General features: G+C 29.3%; 1 protein-coding gene across 1 annotated transcript; it reads left to right on the forward strand.

Annotated features, from left to right (window-relative positions):
* Window positions 1-13,743: 13,743 nt before the first annotated feature.
* LOC130935518 (probable serine/threonine-protein kinase PBL18) lies at window positions 13,744-16,451 on the forward strand. The gene is made up of 6 exons (XM_057865303.1): window positions 13,744-13,804; window positions 14,141-14,502; window positions 14,755-14,890; window positions 14,985-15,121; window positions 15,340-15,463; window positions 15,970-16,451. Exons 1-6 carry the CDS (start codon window positions 13,744-13,746, stop codon window positions 16,449-16,451), a joined length of 1,302 nt encoding a protein of 433 aa, XP_057721286.1.
* The last annotated feature ends 7,305 nt before the right edge of the window (window positions 16,452-23,756 follow it).

The raw sequence follows: 23,756 nt of genomic DNA on the forward strand, positions 1-23,756 counted from the left end.
CTTATATATATTTCAGTTCTGCTAACTGCACTTTGGAGTAAAAGTTTTATATAATTCTACTAATCGAAAGGAAATAGCTTCTCAAGACCCAGTTGGTGGGAAAGTCCGGTGTTTTTTAGTAAAATTTATTTGTTTGGATCTCTTCATTATTTTTTCCCTTTTGCAAATATTTTTTGGTCCAATTAGTATGCATAGTTATGAGTTGTTTCTTGTTTTCTCTCTCTCTCTCTCTTTCTCTCTCTCTCTCTTATATATCCATTGTTCACACTGTGGATTACAAATTCAATCCAATGAACTCTCTCTCTCTCTCTCTCATATATCCATTGTTCACACTGTAGATTACAAATTCAATCCAATGAACATTGCAGAATATAGTTTATTTGGGTAAGTTCTTAACCAAAGACTTTTATTTTCAACCATCTTCTTGTGATTGCTAATAAGTGTTTTTTTTTATTTTTATTTTTCTTTTATGTGAATTGATTAAAGGTGGCTATGATATGGAAGAAAAAGCTGCAAGGGCTTATGATCTTGCAGCCCTTAAGTATTGGGACCTTCAACACACATAAACTTCCTGGTATATTCTATTGTTTTATTTTTATTCTAATTATTATTTTTTCTTTTTTCTTTTATTTCATATTTATTCCAGTGATATAAAGATGCTATTTTTTTTTATTATTAGAACTTGTTGTGTTGGTTGTGTAATTGGGAATGTGATAAGGATACTGTTAGAGAGGGCAAGCACGTTTTTGGTGTTGCTCACATTTTTGCATCATTCAATGACACCTTTATTGTGAGTAAACTATGTTCATCTTTTCTCCTTGTTCTTATTTTATTTGAATTTACTGAATCGATGGTTTTGATCGGGTGATTTCTCATTGCAGCATGTGACTGATTTGTCTAGAAAGAAAACCCTTGTCCGCATCACTGGTAAGTGTGTTTCTCTTCCCATTACATTAAGCAAAGATTCTTATTACATGGATATTTTATTCTATAACAGTTCTATATCCAATTTCAATTTTTTTGGGATATTTGAAACTCCTGCCGTATATTTTTTACTTTTTTCAAGATTATGATTGGATTAAATGGCTGATGATCTCCTATTTTATGAAACTGTTTCAAAATACTGAAAATATTTATTTCTATGATAAAAGAGTAGAAATAGGATTATATAGGAAGCTAAAACTACTAGTGGATAAGTTTTCACCAAAGAACAACAAAGGTAAAGGAAAACAAAAAATGAAAATCCCCATATAAAACAAAAGACTGATATAATGTAGTAGTTTATGATGAATCCAATATTTTTAATTAATTTCTGTCCTCTACTTATGCAGTCTCTTGTGAAAATGGTACCCACTAGCATGGTCAAAGAATTTGCTGGCGTAAATGTATGATGGAAATGATATGAAATTTGGGATATCATCAAGAATGGCTGGCCTTGTTTTAATCACTCTGTATGTATTTATGTAAAAATTTCACAATGAAATTTTGATAATTAACTTGGCACTATTGTCTTTGTTCTTGATACATTGTAAAAACTAAACATCATGTTTGATTCTATTGCTAATACCAAATACTGGTTATTTTAAAATACTATGAATGTTTGGATACAACTTAGATAAAAATTAGATGAAAATTTGTATTCATTAAATTTATATTTATTTTGTATGAAAACTGGTTTATTTTGCAATAGAAAAATCTTAAAAAAATGTTTTACCTTACTGATGGATTTACAGACGGATTTTTCGTCTGTATTTAGAGTTTGGAATGCTTTCAAGGCTCCAATTTCTGACGGAAAATATGTCAAAAAATCCATCTATAATTACAGATGGAAAATCCATCGGGGAATCCGTCTGTAATTACCGACAAAAAATCCGTCAAAAAATTCGTCTGTAATTACAGATGAAAAATTCGTCGAAAAATCCGTCTGTAATTACCAACAGAAAATCTGTCAAAAAGTTCGTCATCCTCAGGATATGGATGGAGAATTTACAGAGAAAAAATCCATCGGTAACTGGTAAAAATCCGTCGGTAATTTTCCGACGGAAAAAAATCCGTCGGTAAATAATTTTCGACGAGACTTTTACAGAGGGACAAAATTCGTCTGTAATTTCATCGGTAACCAAAAATTCGTTTATAATAAAGAGTAAATCTGTCTATAAATCTGTCTGTATTAATCTATTTCTTAGTTGTGTTAGTTCAGATTTGAGCAAGCAGTCAAAAAGACTCAATCATCAATAAAAACACATCGAGTTCATTTTTGGATCTAAATAAACTTCAATTAAACTAAGAAATGAACCGAAATTAGTTAAAGAATAAAAAATTTGGTCAATACTTATCAGCAGCATCAAGTGAACCTTAATTCATTCACAAATGAACTAAAATTAGTTCAAATTTGAACAAACATTCAAAAAGACTCCATCATCAACAAAAACAAATTAAATTCATTTCTGCTGGATTCAAATGAAACTCAAATAAACTAAGTGAAAAAAAAAACTATTGTTGTCTTTATAGTAATATAAATGGAGAATTTTTTTACTCATATGACACTCATATATTGAATTTAAAAAATATTTATTTTGGTGTCGTCTTTAAAAATTTTTAAAACTTTATTTATAAATTATAAGTTATTTGTTTAGGTGATTATATTTTAAATTTTTAGTTATTTACTTAAGTTATTATTTTTTTTTAATTTTAAGCTATTTATTAAGTTTGTTAGTTTTTAAATTTTTAAATATACTTTTTAATTGTTAGATATTTTATTTTTAATATATAAATGGAAAAATTTTTTTCTGGTGTGGTGCTTATACATTAAGTTTGTAAATTATTTGCTTAGGTGTCATTATTAAAATTTTTTAAAACTTTATTTATAAATTATAAGTTATTTGTTTGGATGATTATTTTTTAAACTTTAAGTTATTTATTTAAATTATTTTGCTTAAGTTGTTATTTTTAAAATTTTAAGTTATTTTGTTAGGTTGTTAGTTTTTAAATTTTTAAATATACTTTCTTAAGTTGTTAAATATTTAGTTTTAATATTATAGAGCTAATTTAAAAAATTATTTATAAATTATTTATTTAAAATTTTACTTTTTAAAATTTTAAATTATAGTTGCATTATTTTTTATTATAATAATATTACTCTTTTATTTAAAAAAAACTAATAAATTATCATTTTTTGAAAAAATTAAGTTCCCTTAGTAACTAATAACAATAAGTTCACCTAATTAATTGTAATTACCTCATATTCCTCTTTACTCTCTTTGATTTTTGAAAAACTATAGTGTTAAATTAGTTAGTTCTATATTAGGGTTTATAATTTAAATTTATTTGTTTTATTTGTAAATTTAAATCAAATTTAAATTAAACTCAATACGTTTTAAAAGATTCAAGCTATATAGGAGTTAATTATAAAAGTACAAGTTAAAAATTCATAATACTATATCTCTATTGTTTAATACAATGAATTATTTTATTTACATATTTGTCTTATTTAAAACTTTTCTATCTTTTTTCAACAGCAATTGGTGTTCACAAAATTGTTGAGATCAATTATACGGTTAAAAATTTATGTGTACATATACAAATGATAAGGTTATAGACAATTAGACACTATCGAGTTACGAAAATTTTCTACTTCCATACTCAATTAAGATGGTTTGGTCCGATAAAGATGTTAGTTTTTGTCATTTTTTAATTGATGTTGGATTTATGTTATTGATATTTCAAATGTGTTTACTTACCATTTTTGTTTGTTTTTTTATTTTTGTGTGTCAATTATAGGGAGAAAAAATACATGCCTCAATTAGTTAAGAGGACTCTTGTGCCTCGATTTATGAATTTGCTAAGAAAAGAAATAGTTTTGTGAGTTTAAATCAATGTACCAATGTGTGCAGACATTCAGAATCGTCAAGTATCCCACAATATGAATTTAACTTTATGAGTTTTGACACTCTCAATATTCTTGGGTTTGATTATATCTATTTAGTTAGTAAGTTTGTTATTTAAAAAAAAATATTCAATGATAAATTTATTTAATTCATTGATAAGTTCAGTTGTATTTTTTTCTTAACAAATTTATTGACAACAATTTTTCTTATTTTAATCTATTTTAAATATTATTAAATATCTCACTCGAATTGAGAGTGAAAATACTCTTAAAAAGGATGACAAATGTATCACGTACAATATTGTTTTATTAAAAATTTAGCCATGTATTATGTATTCCTATAATTTCAAAAAACCATGCATTTTTAAAAAAAAAAAAGTAGTAAGAATTTCATTCCAACAAGAATAAAAATAAAAATAACGATACAATCAAAATGTTTAAGGCAAAACTTCATTATTCTATAATATAGTTTGGTATCTATTTTTATATAATATAACATTTTAAATAAATTTTGGCTTATGTAATTCACATCACTATACATTTTTGTTTGGATTTTTCATCTGCTTTGAGTGTTGTAGATTCAGAAGATTGTGAATACCTCCCTGTGTTTGTGCCACCTGTAAATAACATTTAGTAGCAAGTTTGCAAAAGCTTCCATTTTTTAAATTTCTGGCCACCTTATTACAGTACTTCATTACTACTGTACGAAACATTCTCATCATATATCTACAATATATGCAATATAATATCATTAGTACTAGCTAATAAGCAACAATTAAAACTTTGTCATAACTCATTGGTAAAAATACTTACTAGTGAATTATCTTCAATGTTCATGTGATCATCCAAGTCATTATCAAATGTGTCAATTCCACCGCCTTCTAACTGTAAAATGCCTCGATGAATATGACAAGTTGTTCGATTGTGGCCCTCCATGCCACATTGTCCACATCGATGTTTTCGTTTATTGGACTGTGTTGCACCCCCTTTTGTCCTAAATTTTCTTGGGTCCCTTGGCATGCTATGTCCCAGATCATTGGTTGCAAGCCCAGCTCCAGAAGCATTCAGTTGCACATAATCTCTTACATTATCTACGTCATTAACTAACTCTTTTTGTGCAGTATATTCCTCCTTAAATTATTTCAACAAATTCATAGCCATTTTTCATGTAAAGATAAATCTCTCGTTATCTTGGCAAGCAAAGTTAGCTAGTTGTCTAAATCAATCCATCAAACCACTGTATTGACTTAGCATCAAAGAATCCCAATGAAATTCGACCGCATTTTGCAAACCTACTTTGGCAGTTTTGGTCCACCGAGGCAAGACTAATGACCTTGGCAACTCATCTATATCTTCATGCACCAAGATATAAACTATGTGTTCACAAGATATGCCAAATGATTCCATTCTCATACATGAACAATTGAATTCCATCTCAATGTCACAAAAGAATACACACCACATATCATTTGGCGTTTGGTCCAAACCGACAGAGTAAATCACATAAGAGCCAATTTGCCTCATATTTATTACCTTCATTGATGCAGCTCGTACAAGGATTGGTTGGAACATATAAAATATTGATAGCGTATAAACATTGGCAGCACTCCTCTCTAACTATTGAAAACACGTTTGCATATTGGGTCTCTCATTCACAGATGTGAGGTCAGCCTGGACCTCTTTCCACCGAATATAGTCGATACATCGATTAAAGTGTTGAATGAATTCAACCAGATTGTACCTTGAATTGACATACTTTACAATGATTGAGTTTAAACCCTCGCACCAAGAAGTAGTCCGAAAACCAGCAAAAAACTTCCCTCTTATATGTGCAGTTGCCCATGAATGTCACTTTTTATACATATCTAGGACTCAATTCTTGTTTTTGACACCAAATTCCTCAACTATTTCAAACTACTTTTGACGAAATACATCAATTTCATAGTCGCCTAACATACACCTTTTAAACATAGAAGTAAATTGGGACTTGCCAATGTTACTTGTTGCATTGCAAATCAGATGTCATGCACATAATCTATGATGTGTATTAGGAAACTCTTTCTCAATGGCGAACTTCATTGATAGATCACCATCCGTGATAACTGAAACAGGTGCTTTTTCATTCATTGCCACCTTCAATTGTTGTAGCAACCACCTATATGTGTCTTTTTCCTCATCGCAAATTAAAATAGCAGCAAAAATAATTGTTTGATTGTGATGATTGACACCAGAAAATACCACCAATGGACACATATATTTATTCTTCTTATAGGTAGCATCAAAAGGCAGCACATCACCAAATAATGAGTAATCTGCCCTACTGAGACCATCGCACCAGAATAAATTGCACAAAGTACTATCGACATCCATGTGATGATTGAAATACAGAAAAGGGTCATTTGTTGCTTGATCTTATAGATACTTCAAAGCTGCATATGCATCACGGGGTAACTGGCATCTCTACTTTGCTATTTTATTGTACATGTCCCTTTACGTGAAAGAGAGATACTCATAGCCACCTGCCTGATTTGCTAATATCCGATATATCTGTCCAATACTAATTCCACCCTTTTTCATGTTAATCATGTGGCCAATATCAGCCTCGGACATGAATCTATGCCCACGAAGCAATCCATTCAACCGAGGATCTAGAAGCGAATGATTGTGTTCATAAAAAAATAAGAAATAAACCAACGACCATTAGGTGCATTTAGACGAATCTCCATTATTGCACTGCAGCCACACCTTGTCTCGGGTGTAGGTTTTTTCTTGAATTTTTCAATGCCATAATTATTTTGCGGTCTAAATCCTTCACGATGACATACAAAATTCTTCAACTTAAGTACGCCCGCACGACTCTTCCTAGTCCTGTTCTTCTGAGGATTAAAGCCTCTTGGCCTTGCATATCTATTGTAGAACTCAAATGCAATGTCAACATAAAAAAAGTGAAAATGACATACATCTTCATCCTTGATGTTCCAAAATTCAATCATCCTAATATCTTCGAGTGAGTCAATGTTATACCCTTCATCGAAGCCGTGATAATCGAACATTGGTTCCACATTTGTGTCGTCCTCATCCATATAATCCACTTCAACTTCCTCATGTTTTTCTTCCTCCTGCTCATATTGATCATATGATATATGCTCACTATTAACTCCTTCATGAGAAAATTTTTGACCTATTACTTTCTGAACACCAATACACAATTCACAATGAAACTCAAGTTTGTATATAAATTATCAAAAATAATAAAAATAAATATTTTTTAAATAGAAATCAGATATAACATCTCGAATTTTTGAAAATTAAATAATTAATTATTTAAAAAAACTTTTATTTAATTTTCAACAAAAATAATTAAATAAAATTTTATAATTATTAAAATTTAATTTAATTATGACTTATTCTATTATTTTAAATGATCTATTTAAAATTATTTTGATAGTTACAGTTTAAATAAATTTGTATAATTATTATTATTATTATTGTTGTTATTATTATTATTAATAATAAACTATTATTATTGTTATATATAATGAAAGGTTCTAACGTAGCCTTCAAAAGAACGAAAGAAAAGAAAAATGGAATTTGGTATATATATCACGACACATGTCCATTCCTTTAATAACAATGACACCAATTAGGAAGCCTTCCTTTGGGACCGAAGTGAAGTAGAAAGAAAATAAAGAAAGAGAGACTGTGGGAGAGAGAGAAACTGTAAAGACATCCGACTTTTTCATTTTGATTTTTTGAGATTCTTAACTCCAATAAAAAATCTAATTCAATAACAGTGTTTATATTTTCTTTCTTTGCACATTGGTATTATTTTTGTTCGATAAAAGCTGACGGTGAGGTAGTATTCCTTTTTCTTGGGTTTGACTCATTGGAGTTTTAGAAAGCACAGACAATTTTTGACGTTTTTTTCTTAGGCAGCTCAGTCAGAAAGCTTCTCCGGAATTTTGAGTATTTTGATTTCGTACGGAGGTAGAATTTCAGTAAATTCTCATCAATTAAATTTGTGTTGGATAAATGAATGGTTGTTGTGATTGATTATTGATGGAGTTTGATTGATTTTATATTGAATTTTGTTGATATATTATTATATGTGATTAAACTTGTGATTTGGTCATGTTTGTGCTGCCCAAACTGTGATAGTGAGGCTGATTTGGGGCTATCATTGTGTTAATTTTTTAATAAAATGGGTGAGGTTTAATTTCTAAGGAATTAAATTAAAAGTTGTGAAAAATCGATAACCGTAAAACTCAAAAACGGATTAAGATTTAAATGTATTTTTTTAAAAAGCAAATAAGGAGGGTTTTGGTTCTGGATGAAGAGAAGAATCATCCAAGAAAAATTATTTTTGAGAAAATATACTTGTATTTTTATGAAAAGATTGAGATTAATATTATAATTATATAAATTTTTTAGGTATCTTGGATAATAAATAAAGTGCAGGGCTAAAATGGGTATTTTATAAAAGTTCAGGGTTATATATATAAATATGAAATAAAATGAAGGTTTAAATATAATTTTATAAAATATCAAAGTCAAAAATAAAATATTAAAGAATTCGTGGTTTAGAAAGTAATTAATAAAAATTTGAAAATAAGGTTTTGTAAAATAAGTTTTAAGAGTATTATAAATATTATTTTAAATATTTGTTTAAAATTACTCATTTACATTAGAATAAATTATTATTACAAATTATTATTTATCAAAATATTATTTTATAAGAATATTATTGTATGTATTATGAAAAATAAAACAGAGAGTGGTAAACAGACAAATTTTTTAAACGTTTTAGGAAGACAAATTTAAGCTAAAGATCTCATGATCCCCTCTTCATAAAATATTTAGAAAAAGATGAGGGAAGAGTGTGAAGATAGTTTTTTATGTTTAAAGTAAAGAATTAAAAGAATAATGATGAGAAAAGAAAATAAAAGAAAAGAAAAGAATTTAAAGAACCTCTGCCATAGGAGAGTAGATAGTCAAAAGATTAAAAGAATCTAAAGAACCTCTGTCACAGGAGAACAGAGAATAGAAAAGAAAAGAAAGAAAGAACAAAAAGAAAAGGAGAGAAGCAGAGATGATTGTTTACCTACTAAAAACGAGCAAAGATATGGCGGTGAGTCCACCGAAATTTGTTTTCCAGAGATACATCGGCCAAACTAGGGGATGGTCGCACCTGTAAGACAGAGGTTACTTACAGAAGTTATCGCTACATACATTGGCTAGAGAGAGCCTCACCTATAAGACAGAGGTTGCTTACCGAATTTATGTTTGCATACATCGACTCAAGAGAGTCGTACCTGTAAGACATAGGTTGCTTACAGAGGTTATGATATTGGAAACCAAACTCAGACAAAGGTTGCCGAGTTACGTCGGAAGCGGGTCAAAACCGACAGATGAGCTCATTACCTGCATTAGGGATAGACATGCGTCATACTTGTTTGTGCATATTTGTTTGTGATTGTGTTTTCTATGATTGTGTGTGCTTGTGACTGGATTTTATGTTCTGTAATTGTTGAGTTGGATTATACTTTGTTGACTATTATTAGTGACTGTGAACATAATAAAATGAACTTAACTTCTAACTCCGACCCTACTAAGAACTCTCCAATTCTTACCCCCTATCTCCACCCCCTTTTATTTACAGGTGCAAAAGTTTAGTGTGGAGCTACAGGAGCATAGAAGATTCTGTTTACAAGTTGAGTTATTAGATTTTATTTTTCCCTCGTCATTTATTGTTTTAGTTTTTTTAGAGGGGTAGGAATTGTATTTGAGGATCTTTGAGTAAGTCTATGTATATAATGCTACGTGAATATATATACTTTTGTGATTAAGTAAGTTAAAGTAAAAACTTTCCGTTTTCTTAACTAAAGTTTCGGTTCGTATTTGCGAAGGCTCAATATTAAATAAAAATAGTATAGAATAAACAGGTTTAGAGGTAAGTAACATCTGAGCCTTTAGTACGATCATGAGGTGCTAAAAGTTAGGGTGTTACACCAAATTCCTTATATATCATGCACATATTTATGCTTAAGCCTCCCTGATAAATTAAAAAAAATAACTACTCCAACACTTTTTTTTCTCTTTCATAAATAGCTCAAGTTTCTTAATAGTTTTCCAAGACAAGAAGAATTTTCTAAATATATTTTGGTTAACTCTTAGAATCTAAGTAGTGAGGAATGTGTTATGTACTAATTCGGCTATTTCTATGTGTGAAAAACAAGGTTGAACATATTAAAAAGATACTAACAAGTTGAGACAAACCATTTTATTTTTGGAAGAATGGAAAATTAGATATTTTCAACAACATAAAAAGTATGTACGGAAACATTACCCCCAAGCCACAATGAATTTCTCACTAAAGTCATGCTCCTTTTTTTTATTTTTTGTTTTTTTGTTTTGCTTGAATAAATTATAGTATAAGAGAAATTGGAAGAAGACAAAGTCAGCACCAATGAATCTCCAAAAGCTATTTCTATAATACTTCTAAAGGCTAAATAAAAGTAAGCATGTTGGTGGCTTGGATTGCCTCATTCTAAAGAGCAAAAAGGAAAAAAAAAATAAAAACAAAATACAGGTGCTACAAACCTCGAGCAATAATTTCTTATGACATTCTTCTGCATACAAAATAAATTTTACCTGAAACAATAAGAATAGATGGGGCAGAGGCTCCTTAAAAGTGCGCAGTAGCCGTTGGGTTTTCTATGCCTGTTTTTTCTCCTACACTTTTTCACATTTTGTTTATCAACTACTTGTAATGCTCTAAGCATCAAAATTAATTAATATTATCTTATTATTATACTTTAATTTTATATGCTTTTACACCTTTTCAGATATCAGTAGTCGAAAAAAGTAACTGATCTAATTAACTAAATAAAAATTACACATGTAGTCAACTTTATATATTTGTTATTATTATTTTTATTTTGAGATCACAGCTATTTTCAGATTATTGGAACTCTAAAACTAACGATCAACATTAATACAAATTGAGAATGCTTGTTGCATGAAAGTAGTGATAAAATAACCCATTTTTGTGTATTAGCTTGAAACTCATCATAGCATAAAATGTGGCTCCCACTACTCACTTCAGATTCATTCCCTCAACACATTGAATCATAGGATGGACTGTGATTCCCATTTTAACTGGCCACCCATTGTATCATCCTATGATGATGGGGTGATGAGTCCCGAGCACATAAAGAATGCACTATACAGATATATCTCTTCTCTATAGTTGGGGACTATTATGCTAGAGACTTACACTTTCATACATTAAAGTTCAGAGTTTGATAACTTATAATTACTTACCTGAATTGAGGTCACTAAGGAGTGGTCAACAGAAGCCTGATCATCCAAGAAAGAAGTTAATGAAAATTTGTTGCGGCTTCAAGGACAACAGAGGTAGGGTTTGGGCCATGAGAATGTGCTCCTAGGTATACAATGTAGCACTAATATATATATATATATATATATATATATATATATATATATATATATATATATATATATATATATTTTGGTGAAACGCAACATGTTACTACAAATTAAAGCTTACAACTTACAAGTTACAACAATAATTACAGTATATTTTTTTCCATAAGAAATTAAGCAAGAAATGAATAAAACTAAAGCTACCTTTCCGCTCCTATGGATAGCATCCGGAAAAAATGCTATGATAAGAAATGATATGACAATAATAAGGGGAAGATTAAGATAGTAAAAACTGGATTTGCCCATTTAAATGTGGAAATTGCTTGGCAGACATAGTATACAATTCAATTATATAGAGGATTCATCAATTTCTCGCCTATTATGTTAATGTTCCTTTATCTTTATTAGTGTCTTACGCGCACTTATTGGTCTTTGCAAAGTGCTTCTTCACTCAACTTTTGTCTTTATAACTCAATTTTTAGAAGTAATTTAAACAACTGAGCACATTACAAAGTCTATAATAATTTAGCATATTAGTAAAACAAATCTTCAAAATATGAAATGAGCATTATTAAATCTTTTCTATGAACTCACTGTCAATATTAAAATTTTCACAAATCTGAATCGTTGTTTAAGAGCTATTCATATTTTTACCACCAATAGTGGCTCTAATCTCATTATTCTTGTTCTGTTTCAAATTCTATGTACAGCTCTTAACTTGTTCTAGCAAGAACCTGGTAAATAATTGATGCATATTAAGAATAAAGAACATGAATAGAAGAAAATAGCAAGAGAAATCTAATCAAGAATGAAAACGATATACAACAACTAAATTAATTGGAACATCAAGTTCGTATTTAATTAAATCATCATTGGACATCTAGAGAAATTAAATTTCCAACATGATCCCCTTTTTCAGGATTAGTTTTTCCAACTAACTTGAATGAGATTCAAAATTTTAGAACTGATTCGTCCAATGACATTCATATCATACCATATGGTTATAGACTTGCAGTAAAGGCAAGAAAAAAGCAATAGCAAAGTGCAAAAAGCCAAGAAGGGGATTAAAATGAGCATGAGGCCATAATTATACAAAAAAAAAATATTATTTTGTATGGAATTACATTCACACATCTGCACAAGAATTTAATTATAATTTTATTGGAAACAAATTGATATAGACATGCAATCATTATTGTTATAAAGATAAAAAAATTTTATTCAATTATTTACTTTGCTAGTTGAAGTTTTGACGTTGAAAAGGGAATGGTTTCACAAGGATTTGATCCCCTCATGCTCAAAATGAAAATGACATTAATAATTATTTTAGACATGAGACGATCTAGATCAAGTTTGACTACTAACTATGAATTCATCACCTTAAAAATACACCCTAACGAGTCTCATCTTACAAAGACGAGTAAAATTAAATGCTGATCTCTTTACACAAACAATGTTATAAATGGCTAGTAATTTTTCTCAAATATCCACCTACAATTTGATTGGCCTTTACACTCAATTTTGTTTCGTTTTCATGGCAATAACATTCCTCCTAATTACTGAGTAGCACAACAATATCATCACTCACTATTATCAACCAAAAAAGAAAAAAGCATACGAAATGATGAATTGAAAAGACATAATGATTAACTAATCTCCAAGCGTTGAGGCAGCGTCTTGTGCGGCGGCGGCAGAAGCAGGTTGCGTGGCAGCGAAAGCAGGTTGCATCGTCGTCTGAGACGTGTTGCGGCGAGGATAAGCGAGCGAGAGATACAACAGAGAAAGAGATTGAGAGAATGACAGTGATTGAAATTGGAAAAAAAATTCTAGCAGACCAAATGTCTCTCTTCTCTAAATCAAAAATTAAAAAAAAAAGTATAAAAAGCAAAAATTAGAGAGATCAATTTCTAATTTTTAGTTTTTTCAAAAAAAAAAAAGTATATTTCATAATTATTTTGATGATGATTAATCATACTCCTAGAAAAAAATAGGAGTAAAGAATCCATGGCCTATATACACATATATTTAAGACTTGTGTATACGTTTTTTTTCCCTAAAATTTTATCGGGCTAAATACGCCCACGTACTTGTGTGTGGGTCCATCCCTGCTTATATCGAAATAGATCACAAAATTTCTCTATCAATAATAAAAAATTTTGCGTCCATATATTTAATATGTTAATAGATATGTTTATTTATAGCTTATTATATGAAAAAAAATACAATGAAACATTATCATTATTCTATGTTTTCGTCTTTGCCTTTTCTGGAAATTTAAGAAGGGATGGAGAAGGACAATAAATGCACGAGAATCATAACCATAGATGAAATGTTGCATGCATGAAATTTAAGATGGATTCTTACTCGTATTTACTACGCTGATTATTCAAGAATTTTTTTTTCTTTTTTTAATGGGAAATTGCATTCGAGAAAGTTCTGATATCACCACGCCATACCCAAATAATCCTATAGGTACGTCCATTACTATGTTTTTTTGTCTATTATGTGCTTTAATTTCAAATTAATAGGTACATAATTATATATATATCATGCATATGTACAATAGTTAGGTTATGCTTTTGGTGTTACGGAAGAAATTGATAGGTTATTATTGTGTATGTGTGTTTTTGTTTCAATTTCCAATTTCTCGTTAATATTTCAGGACTAGTTGTATGTTTTGATTGTGTTACATAATGTGTTGATTTTAACCTTTTGATGTTAATGTTAAGCTTCTGATCTTGTATTTGTTTTTGGCTTTATTTTTGTTCTATTTATTGATTTAATAGTAATAAAAAAATTATTTTGCAGGTGCTACAAAAGGAGGTTATTATAGAAAAAGAAGCACATTATTGTTTCCACCACCACCAATACAACACGTTGATGATGATGATTATGGTAAAGATGATGAGATTGTTCTAGCAACATCAAGATCTGAAGGCGATATACTACTAATTTCATCCCCTCATTTAAAATCCTTCACATTCAATGATCTTAAGAATGTTACTGGAAACTTTGATAATGAGAATCTAATAGGAGAAGGTGGATTTGGTTATGTTTATAAGGGATGGATTAATGCTCATTCATTTGACCCTGTCTTTGGAACTGGAACTGTTGCTGTAGCTGTAAAGAAGCTTAAACCTCAAGGTTTTCAAGGTCATAAGGAGTGGTTGGTAGGTTGCTTATTAATTGCTACGTATTAATTCACGGGCATTACTCACATACAGAGTAAATAATACAGAATACAGAGTATTGACATATTTGATAATGAAATTATATTTTATTTAAAAAAAAGTGATAAAATTTACATAATTGATCATTTTTTTATATTTTCTACACAATTTTATTCTGTACGAGAGTAAACATCTTAATTTAGTTTAAAATGAATCACCAAATTATATAGAATTTTCATGCATAATTTACAGAGTGAAGTAAATCATCTTGGACAACTTCATCATCCAAATCTAGTGAGACTTATTGGATACTGTTTTGAAGGGGATAATCGGCTTCTGGTGTATGAATACATGCCAAAAGGAAGCTTAGAAAATCACCTATTTCATAGTATGTTGGTTGTTGATGCTTAATTACTACTAAAATATCACATAAATCTTAGCTTGGTCCATATTTAATATAGAAGATTGAATATTGGATGTAGAGGGGAATGAAACGCTTCCTTGGACAACAAGAATGAAAGTTGCTATTGATGCTGCTAGAGGACTAACCTTCCTACATGAATCTGAGCAACAAGTCATCTACCGAGACTTCAAGACTTCTAACATTTTATTAGATTTGGTATGGACATCAATAATATTAGGGAGACAATAACCCAAAATTATTTTATTTAATTTAATGTATATAACATCTAAAATTACATATTTATTATATTTAGATTAATTTTTATTATTTTTCAAACATTTCTGATATGTATGTATGCCCATTTCATTAGCTCTGAGTTGAGTATCCTGTGTAGTACTTCTACTAATTAAGATTTACTGATTAATTAAATGCAGGAATTTAATGCAAAACTTTCAGATTTTGGATTGGCGAAAGCAGGGCCCATTGGTGATCGAAGTCATGTTTCTACTCAAGTCTTGGGCACTGTAGGTTATGCTGCTCCTGAATATATCCTTACAGGTAGGTTTCATCTTTTCTTCCAAAATTTGTATAGTTCCTTGCATATCATTCATATCCTATATGGCAATGCTGGTAAATAATCTCCACTCTATTTGGTATCGACTAAAATTTTTATTTCAATTCATATTTTGACTCTAATACTACTCATTAGATTTTATCATTGAGTAAAAGAATTTAGAAATTTTCGCTCATCAACAACTTTTTTTTTGTTTTTGCCTTACATTCGAATCAACACCAGCCATTTCTCTTTGTCTTTATGCTAAAAGTTTTAACCTCCTAGTCTTTTCCTAAAAAGAAATCAACAACGATATAACTTTTAGAAAATTTTCAAATATATTATAAATACTGATGTTTTAATAGTTTTAATCATCAATCTTAATCATGTAAATATTTTATTATTGAGATTAATAGTTAAAATAACTCGAACAATGCTATTTTTAATATCCTTAAAACTCTTTCCTGACTTTTATTATGCTATTGATTATTTGTTTTGGACCCCTTTCCAGGTCGGCTAACTACAAAATGTGACGTGTATAGTTTTGGAGTAGTATTATTGGAATTACTAACTGGAAGGCGTGCAATTGAGGTAACAAAATCTGGGATGGAACATAATCTTGTGGAATGGGCAAAACCCTATTTGGGTGATAGGAGGAAGTTGTTCAGGATCATGGACACTAAGTTAGCAGGACAATACTCACAAAGGGCAGCTTATATAGTTGCTCTTCTTTCTTTGCAATGCATTAGTGAGCCCAAGTTCAGGCCTCAGATGCTTGATATTTTATCTACTTTAGAAAGGCTTCCGCTAACTAGTAATAACCACTCACATAGGGCCAAGACTAGGCCCATCTCATCAAGCCCAAGGTTACCCAGAGCCCCTAATCAATTGGTTTTATCCCCTTTAAAATATAATAATAGTAATAATGATAATTATTATTCACCATACAACACCGGCGGGTCACCCCTCTTGCAACCCACGCAGCATTATTAATGATTCAGACACTCTTTTTTTTTAATGTCAATATCGATGTCATATATTATATAATTCATTTGGTATGAGTCTGGTATATTTTACAGACTTTACAATACAAAATGAATGACAACAAAATTGATGCTTATATTTGACAATGGCAAAAAAAAAAACGAATTTGTATATCTTCATTCTGTAAAATTCTTGTTCGTTGTAACTTGTAAATATATTTACGTAGGTTACATTCGTTAGCATTTTTTTGGATTGTGTTGCAAGTGGTAAGCACCCCAAGACTTTTACTTTCTTACCTATAGAGACTAGAAATTTCTTCATAGTCTCGGATATTTGTTTATCACTAATTCTTCCTTGGATATTAATAAATTTGCAGTATTTATTCGTATTTATCTGCAAATTACGAATGTGATTCAATTCGTAGAATGTCAAATTGATTTGGATCCGATCGCACTATAATGGAATCCAATCGTAGATATCACATCTGTTTTCGCAGATTCAAGCTACATATCCATATATTTATATTAAATAATAAATAAATAAATAAATAAAAATATATATGTTGTGTTTATATTTTATTTTAATTCATAATTTTTATTCATATATATCTTGTATTATTTTAACTTTTTGTTTAAAAAAATTAGTTTAATAATATTTAAGAATACACAAGTTTAAAAGAATAAATTTTTTTTTATAAAAATAAACTTTTTAATAAATTTTATATTTTATGAATATATTCAATATCCAATTAAATCAAATCCGATGAGATTGAATCTAGATTTTAACCATATCTGATTCAATTCACAAAACCTCTCCTATCATATCCATTTGACAATCATGCCATTGTATTTTATAATATAAGTTTCCAGTGAAAGAAGTTGGATTTTGTTCATATTTAATAGTCATATTCCTTTGGAAAAAAAAGGTGATATTGAACTAGAAAACTAATAATCATATGAACCAAATTATTGAACTAATGGTAAAATAAGATTTAAAAAAGTATAAAATAATATTAATATTTACCTACAATATTTTACACAAAATATTACTTTATCCAATACCTAATTACATACATGACTATATTAATAAAAATAGGAATCATTAATTTATATTTATTATGTATTAAATTAACTAAACAAACGAATTTGATAAAATCACCATCTTAAAAACATTCGGTGCTTATTTCTCCACAGACTGTACAATTTGGGGATAAAAATTTTGTAACTCAGAAACAAAAAATTATGTCTATTAACTCAGAAGGCAATATAAAAAAAAATGTTAAATATCATTAGATTTTTTGTCAGTTTTAGTGTCGTAGATTAATGTCAAATTTTCTGACACACATAACATTAAATTCGTCAACTGAAATTATTACCGGCGAATTTGTGTATCCGACAGTAAATTTGTTAGTAATAATTAAAAAAAAACAGGAAAAATAGACGTGAACGTTAGTGTCGAATTTACCTACGAATAACTCAATTAGTAGAACGCGGCATTTTGGTGACCTACAATGCATTATTGTCGGATTTATCCGTCAGTAAATTCGACAGTAAACTTGCCCTAAATTTAAAATTCTCTCTCTCTCTCTCTCTCTCCCTCTCTCCCTCCCTCCCTCCCTCCCTCTTTTTCAATACCGACTACCACCAACCACTACAAGAAATAAGGGGTTTAGCCACGAAAAAAATTGTGGCTAAACTCTAAGATAACCGTAGCAATTATACATTGGCCACGAAAGAATATTTGTGGCTAATCGGGGGATTGCATTTTTAATTTGCCACGATTTTAGCGTTATTAGCCACAATTTTAAACATCGTGGAGACCTTCAAAGAGCCACGATTTGTATATCATTGTCCACGCATAATGCCGTGGCTAAATAAGAATAATTAAATAAAAAAGTATAATTCTACTACACTTCATCCGTAGTTAATTTGTGCAGGCCGGGTTTTTCAGCCACATTTTTTTTTGTGGCTAATGTTGGATTATTTAATCACACTATTTTTGTGGCTAACTCACTATATTTTTCACATACAATTCAGGACTAATTTGTACTAATTTGCTCTAATTGAATAATTTTATTAAATTAAAATTATATTTATATATATTACATTAATAACAAAAATCAAACTTTTTAAATATATAATATCTAACATTTTTCCATAAAAAAATACTAATAATAATAATAATAATAATAATAATAATAATAATAATAATAATAATAATAATAGTCTAAACTTATATATAATAAGAAATAAAAAAAATTTAACATAAATAAAATAAATTCTAATTCCTTCTAGATTAAATATATTTAAAATTTCAACTATTACTTATTAAATATATCAATTAAATGTCTAACATATCACTGGATAAACTAGGCACTTTATTACTGTATTTTTATAACAAAAATTTGTATAGAGCTGTCATATCCATAGCTTTTTCTCTAAAGTTTCATCTAGTTTCTCTAAATTTATCACACATCATACATTTTCAACACCAAAGACCTTTCCAATTTACAGCGTTGCTCTACGAGCCATTACACCCAGAAATCGTATCAATAAATTTACGTCATTATCTCGATTTTGTCCATGCCCATCAAGTTCCATAATGTCTTTTTCATCCATTTTCAAATGCCAAACTTGAATTGTCGTCCTTTTGCCAGTTGTAATTTCTCCTATAGAAGTGTCTGCAATGAATATAAAATTGAATAAAAAAAATAAACTAAATATTAGAATTCAAAAAATCACGTAAAAAAATTGAAATTTCATATACCTTTTGACATTCACAACTAAAGGGTCATTATAATCTTTTCTGGTAGGTACAGTTGGTTGAGACTTATTTCACCCAAACCTTCTGCAAATTCTTCATTGTTGTTGATATTCTATGTTATCATAGTTCTGCTAAAAGGGTCTCTTCTGAATTATTATGTTTTTGCTTCACGAAAAAATCTACTAAAAAAACTGACAAATAACAAAGAAAAAATCGGTATTTTGAGTTTGGAGGATACCCTGTCATATGATAGGGTTCATATAGTATGGTTAAAGAGAGTGCTTTTAAGGTGCTGCAGAAAAGTAGGAGTTAAAAGACAACGTGAATGATGGGAAGTTATATTAAAATTTGTCCGTGATTATTTTAACTTTCCGCCAAAAACTACTTCAAAAGTTAAGCGCATATTAAAATTTTAAATTTTAAAAATTCAACTTGACCAATATTGTTTAAATTGTCTTTTAACTTTCTTTAATCTTAAGAATATTTCTTTCATCCTACTGTTTATTATCTACTAAATATACCTTAAATTATTTTATTTTTAATACAATAGTTATTTATTTATTTTTTAATGATCAAATATAATAAAAAATTTAAATTTAAATTTTGATTTTATAATATTTTTATCTTTAATTTTTATTACAATAACAATAAATAACCAAAAAACTACTTTAATAAATATATAACCATCACAATCTCTCATTTCATGCAGTTGATAGTTGATGATTTAAACAATATACTATTATTTAATTATTTACCTATTATACATGAAACAATATAACAAGAGTTATACATTAAGTAAATTTTGTAAATATTTTTACCTGAAAATTTTAATGTTTAATAAATTTTAATTACTAAATTAGTTACTAAAATTTTATTACATTAGACAAATTAATTATCAGATAAAATTGTTATAAGAAATTTTATAAATTAATTTCTTTGTTACTTAATAAAATTTCAAACTTTTATACAAGTGACTCATAAAGTAATTAGTATTAATTTTTTTATAATTGAAAATAATTGTAAAATAATTAATTAATGGAATATACCAATTAAATAATAGTAAAAAAAAAATTTAATTCATAATTTCACAAAATAATTTTTAAAAAGATAATTATACATATAATAAGAGTACAGTATTCACAAAAATATATAATATGTACTAAACCATATAAATAAAGACTAATTTTTTTAAATTTATTCTCATTTTTTTAAATTCAAAAAATGATAAATAATTTATTTTTAATAAAAACTAAAAAATTTTTTATACTTACAAATTATTGAACTTTTTATTATCTATTCAAATTATATTATTTTAGTTAAATAAATTTTATCTTTATAATTAACTCAAATATTAGAATATTATCTTTATTTTTATAATTTTTATTTTATCTAAATTCATTTTTTATATTTTTAGATTTAATTTCATAAATATGTGTTAATGTTAGAATATTAAAAAAATAATACTATACATTAATAAATTTATTTAAAAAATTAATTTATTCAAGACATAACAGCCATGGTATGTTAATGTAAGTAAGAAATACAGCTACGAAAAATATTGTTCGTAGCAAAAGATTAAATTTTAGCCACTGTCGTAATGTTTCTGATAAATAGAAGACACGCTCATTTATTTTTATCACGATTTAGTGTTTGTAGTTAAAATTTGGTGGCTAAACACCGTTTTTATGGTAGTGAACAGCCTCCAAAAACTACATGGACTGTGTTGGAACTCCTTGTGTCGCGTGGTTTATTGTGTCCCCGCTACTACCACTACTGCTCGTCGGAGCCCTCTTGTAAAGATTAATTTGATGATTTGTATTTTTAGAATGAGTACTTGTTGTATGTATTCTAAAGGTTTTAACTTTCTAGTATAAATTATATTGATGATGAGTATAGATTTAAGAGGTTTCTTTTATTAAAAAATAATTTTTGTATGTTACATTTATATTTCAGATTTAGGGTTTAAAATTTTTTTAATTTTAAGTTTAGAAATGAATTTTTAAGAAAGGGGAAAGTGAAAATTACTGTTGAATAAAATTTTTTATTATAAGTGATGAGTCTTATAACAAGATTGATCTAATGAGTGATTATTTTCTCTCACAAAGATAATTTTGATATAGGTTCAAAATCAACAATGAAAATTTATGGATTCAATACTTTTGTATTTATTAAGATAAATATTTATGGATTAATTTTATTTTAATATTTTCTTCTTGAGTTTCAATCTATGAATTTTTAATTTTCTACTTCTTGTTAAATTATGTATGTCTTAATTTATTTAGCAATAGTTACCTAAGTTATTGAAAGTATTGAAAATTTTGATCTGCTGCTAGAAATTTTTTATCTTATCTTTAAGTGAATTAATGCAGAATGGTGGTCCATATGAGACTCATACTTGTTGATATTATGTTTATAAGACTCATACTTGGAAAATTAGGCAACGCTAATTGTAAAATCGAAATGCCCAAAGAACTTTGGTTCTTTAATTTGATAAGGGAGAATTGAGCTTTGGATATATTATTGCATTTTTTTTAATTTGATATTATGTTTATGAGATTTGGTAAAATTAATTAAGTTTTGATTGATGTTGTGAATTGAGGACTTGTAGAATAAGAGGTTGGTTAGATTTGTAGAAATCATAAAATATCTTTTAAAATTGTGGGTAAATATTATCAAAAAAATTAAAAACATTTGCCTTATCCAGGTTCATGCAAGTTTATTTGGGTGGTTGTGGTTAAAACTAAGTCAAAAAATCGCATCAAGTCTGTTGATAGGACAAAGGGTCAGGAACCTTACTAGATTGACGACCTAACTCCTTCGAAAACGGTGGTTGATACCGGTGACCCGATCACCCTTAGGTCAGTTGTTATGGATGATGACATCATTGACTTTGGAATAGATGTCGATGCACTTCCACCAAAGTACGACGATCTTCAAGAAGAAGACGGGGTCGATGGTGACGAAGAAGAGGAAGACGAGTTGATAATGATCAGGAAACTATCTCGGAAGAAGAAGATGGTGAAGTAGAAGAAGAACATGATGAATCTGAATAGGGTTAATATAACATAGTTCTATGATATGTACTTCTTTAAGAAACGTTGCAAAGATTGTAATATAGTTAGTATTATTTCAGATATTTCAATTACCATTATTCCGTATTTTTAATTTATCTTTTTGATATTTCACATCAGGTTTAAAGCATTGTTTCAAGTATTAATTATCAACGTACATTATAGATAGATAGGAAAATATTATCAAAAAAATTAAAAATATTTCTATTGGCATTACTGTTGGAATAATCCGCTGATAAGATGGTGGGGAGACATACGATATGGCACCAACGTTTTCATTGGAAAATTTCTGACAGTAACGTCCAACAGATTCCGTTTTCTTACTAATTATATACTGTCACTAAATTCGACGAAAATTACCGTTGAACGTAAAAAATCCGCCGATATCATGTTACCGACAAGGTTTATATCGTCTGATTCCTTCCAAAGACAACTTAATTACTGTCAGAATTTTTTCATTTTTCCGACGGAAAATCCGATGGTATTTAGTATTTTTCTTGTAGTGTAGGCGGCTTCAGATAATCCTTGAGGACGTGCGTGAGGGACGTGACCATCTTACTTAGTGGCTCCACTCAGACGTTAAGAAGGCCCTCTACGTCTATTGGGTGACTGATGAGGGATTCAGGCGTCACGAAATCACAAACAGGACCAACAGGGCATCGACCAGGTCATCCAAGTATACTAGTCAGTATAATATACTTATCACTTGATTTAATCTATTATTTCAATATTTGTAGTCTAGTAGTTAGATCATGAGGCAACGACCTGATAGACCTTCAAGTATACTCACACCTTGAAGGAGAAAAAAAAGAGATTTGCTGATCAGCAGTCTCAAGATTATTACGTGAGTATACGTCGTGGTTTAAATCATAACATATATTTGTTTTCAATTAATTGTCGTCCCAATCACTTTTGCATATAATGTGATACGTAAGAATCCTACACGCAGAGGTTGTAGGCCGTGACCCAGCAATCTCAGTAGAGTGGAAAGGACGACAACAACTCCGCTGCTTCCATTGTTGATCCTGATGCGGTGTGGCGTGAGACCACATCTAAGTCATATAGAAATCATGACTATAGGTTGGGGTCATTTTTCGCCGATAACCTCTGCACCTCCACTTTAAGAGCTTCATCTGCCTTAGCCACCAACCCTGCCGATCTCAAGGTTATCGATTTGCGAGAGTAGGTTCTTGGCCTCACCTAGAGCCTTCAGGACCAGGATCAGCAGCTGCATCAGTCTGAGGAGAGATATAACAGGATCCTCGCAATGCAAAGACAGAGTCTCCAAAGGAGGAGCTCAAGTGGGAGCTGGAGCAGATTCAACGGATGCGAAGGCAAATGGCAGTGTACTATGCGCAGATGCGCGCCAGTGACAATGGCGCTACTAGAGGCAGCTCCTCTTCCTTTGCGCAAGAGTCAGGATAGGCACCGACACCACCTAAACCGCCGCTTCAGAAGACCAGAGAGATGATGACAACGA

Source organism: Arachis stenosperma, chromosome 1, assembly GCF_014773155.1.
Source record: "Arachis stenosperma cultivar V10309 chromosome 1, arast.V10309.gnm1.PFL2, whole genome shotgun sequence".
NCBI classification, from domain to species: Eukaryota; Viridiplantae; Streptophyta; class Magnoliopsida; order Fabales; family Fabaceae; genus Arachis; species Arachis stenosperma.

Coding starts and splice junctions, on each gene's coding strand:
- LOC130935518 (XM_057865303.1), top strand. CDS start 13,744: ATGGGAAATTGCATTCGAGAAAGTTCTGATATCACCACGCCATACCCA. Junction 14,891..14,984: donor AGAAAATCACCTATTTCATA/GTATGTTGGTTG, acceptor TATTGGATGTAG/AGGGGAATGAAACGCTTCCT. Junction 15,122..15,339: donor CTAACATTTTATTAGATTTG/GTATGGACATCA, acceptor AATTAAATGCAG/GAATTTAATGCAAAACTTTC.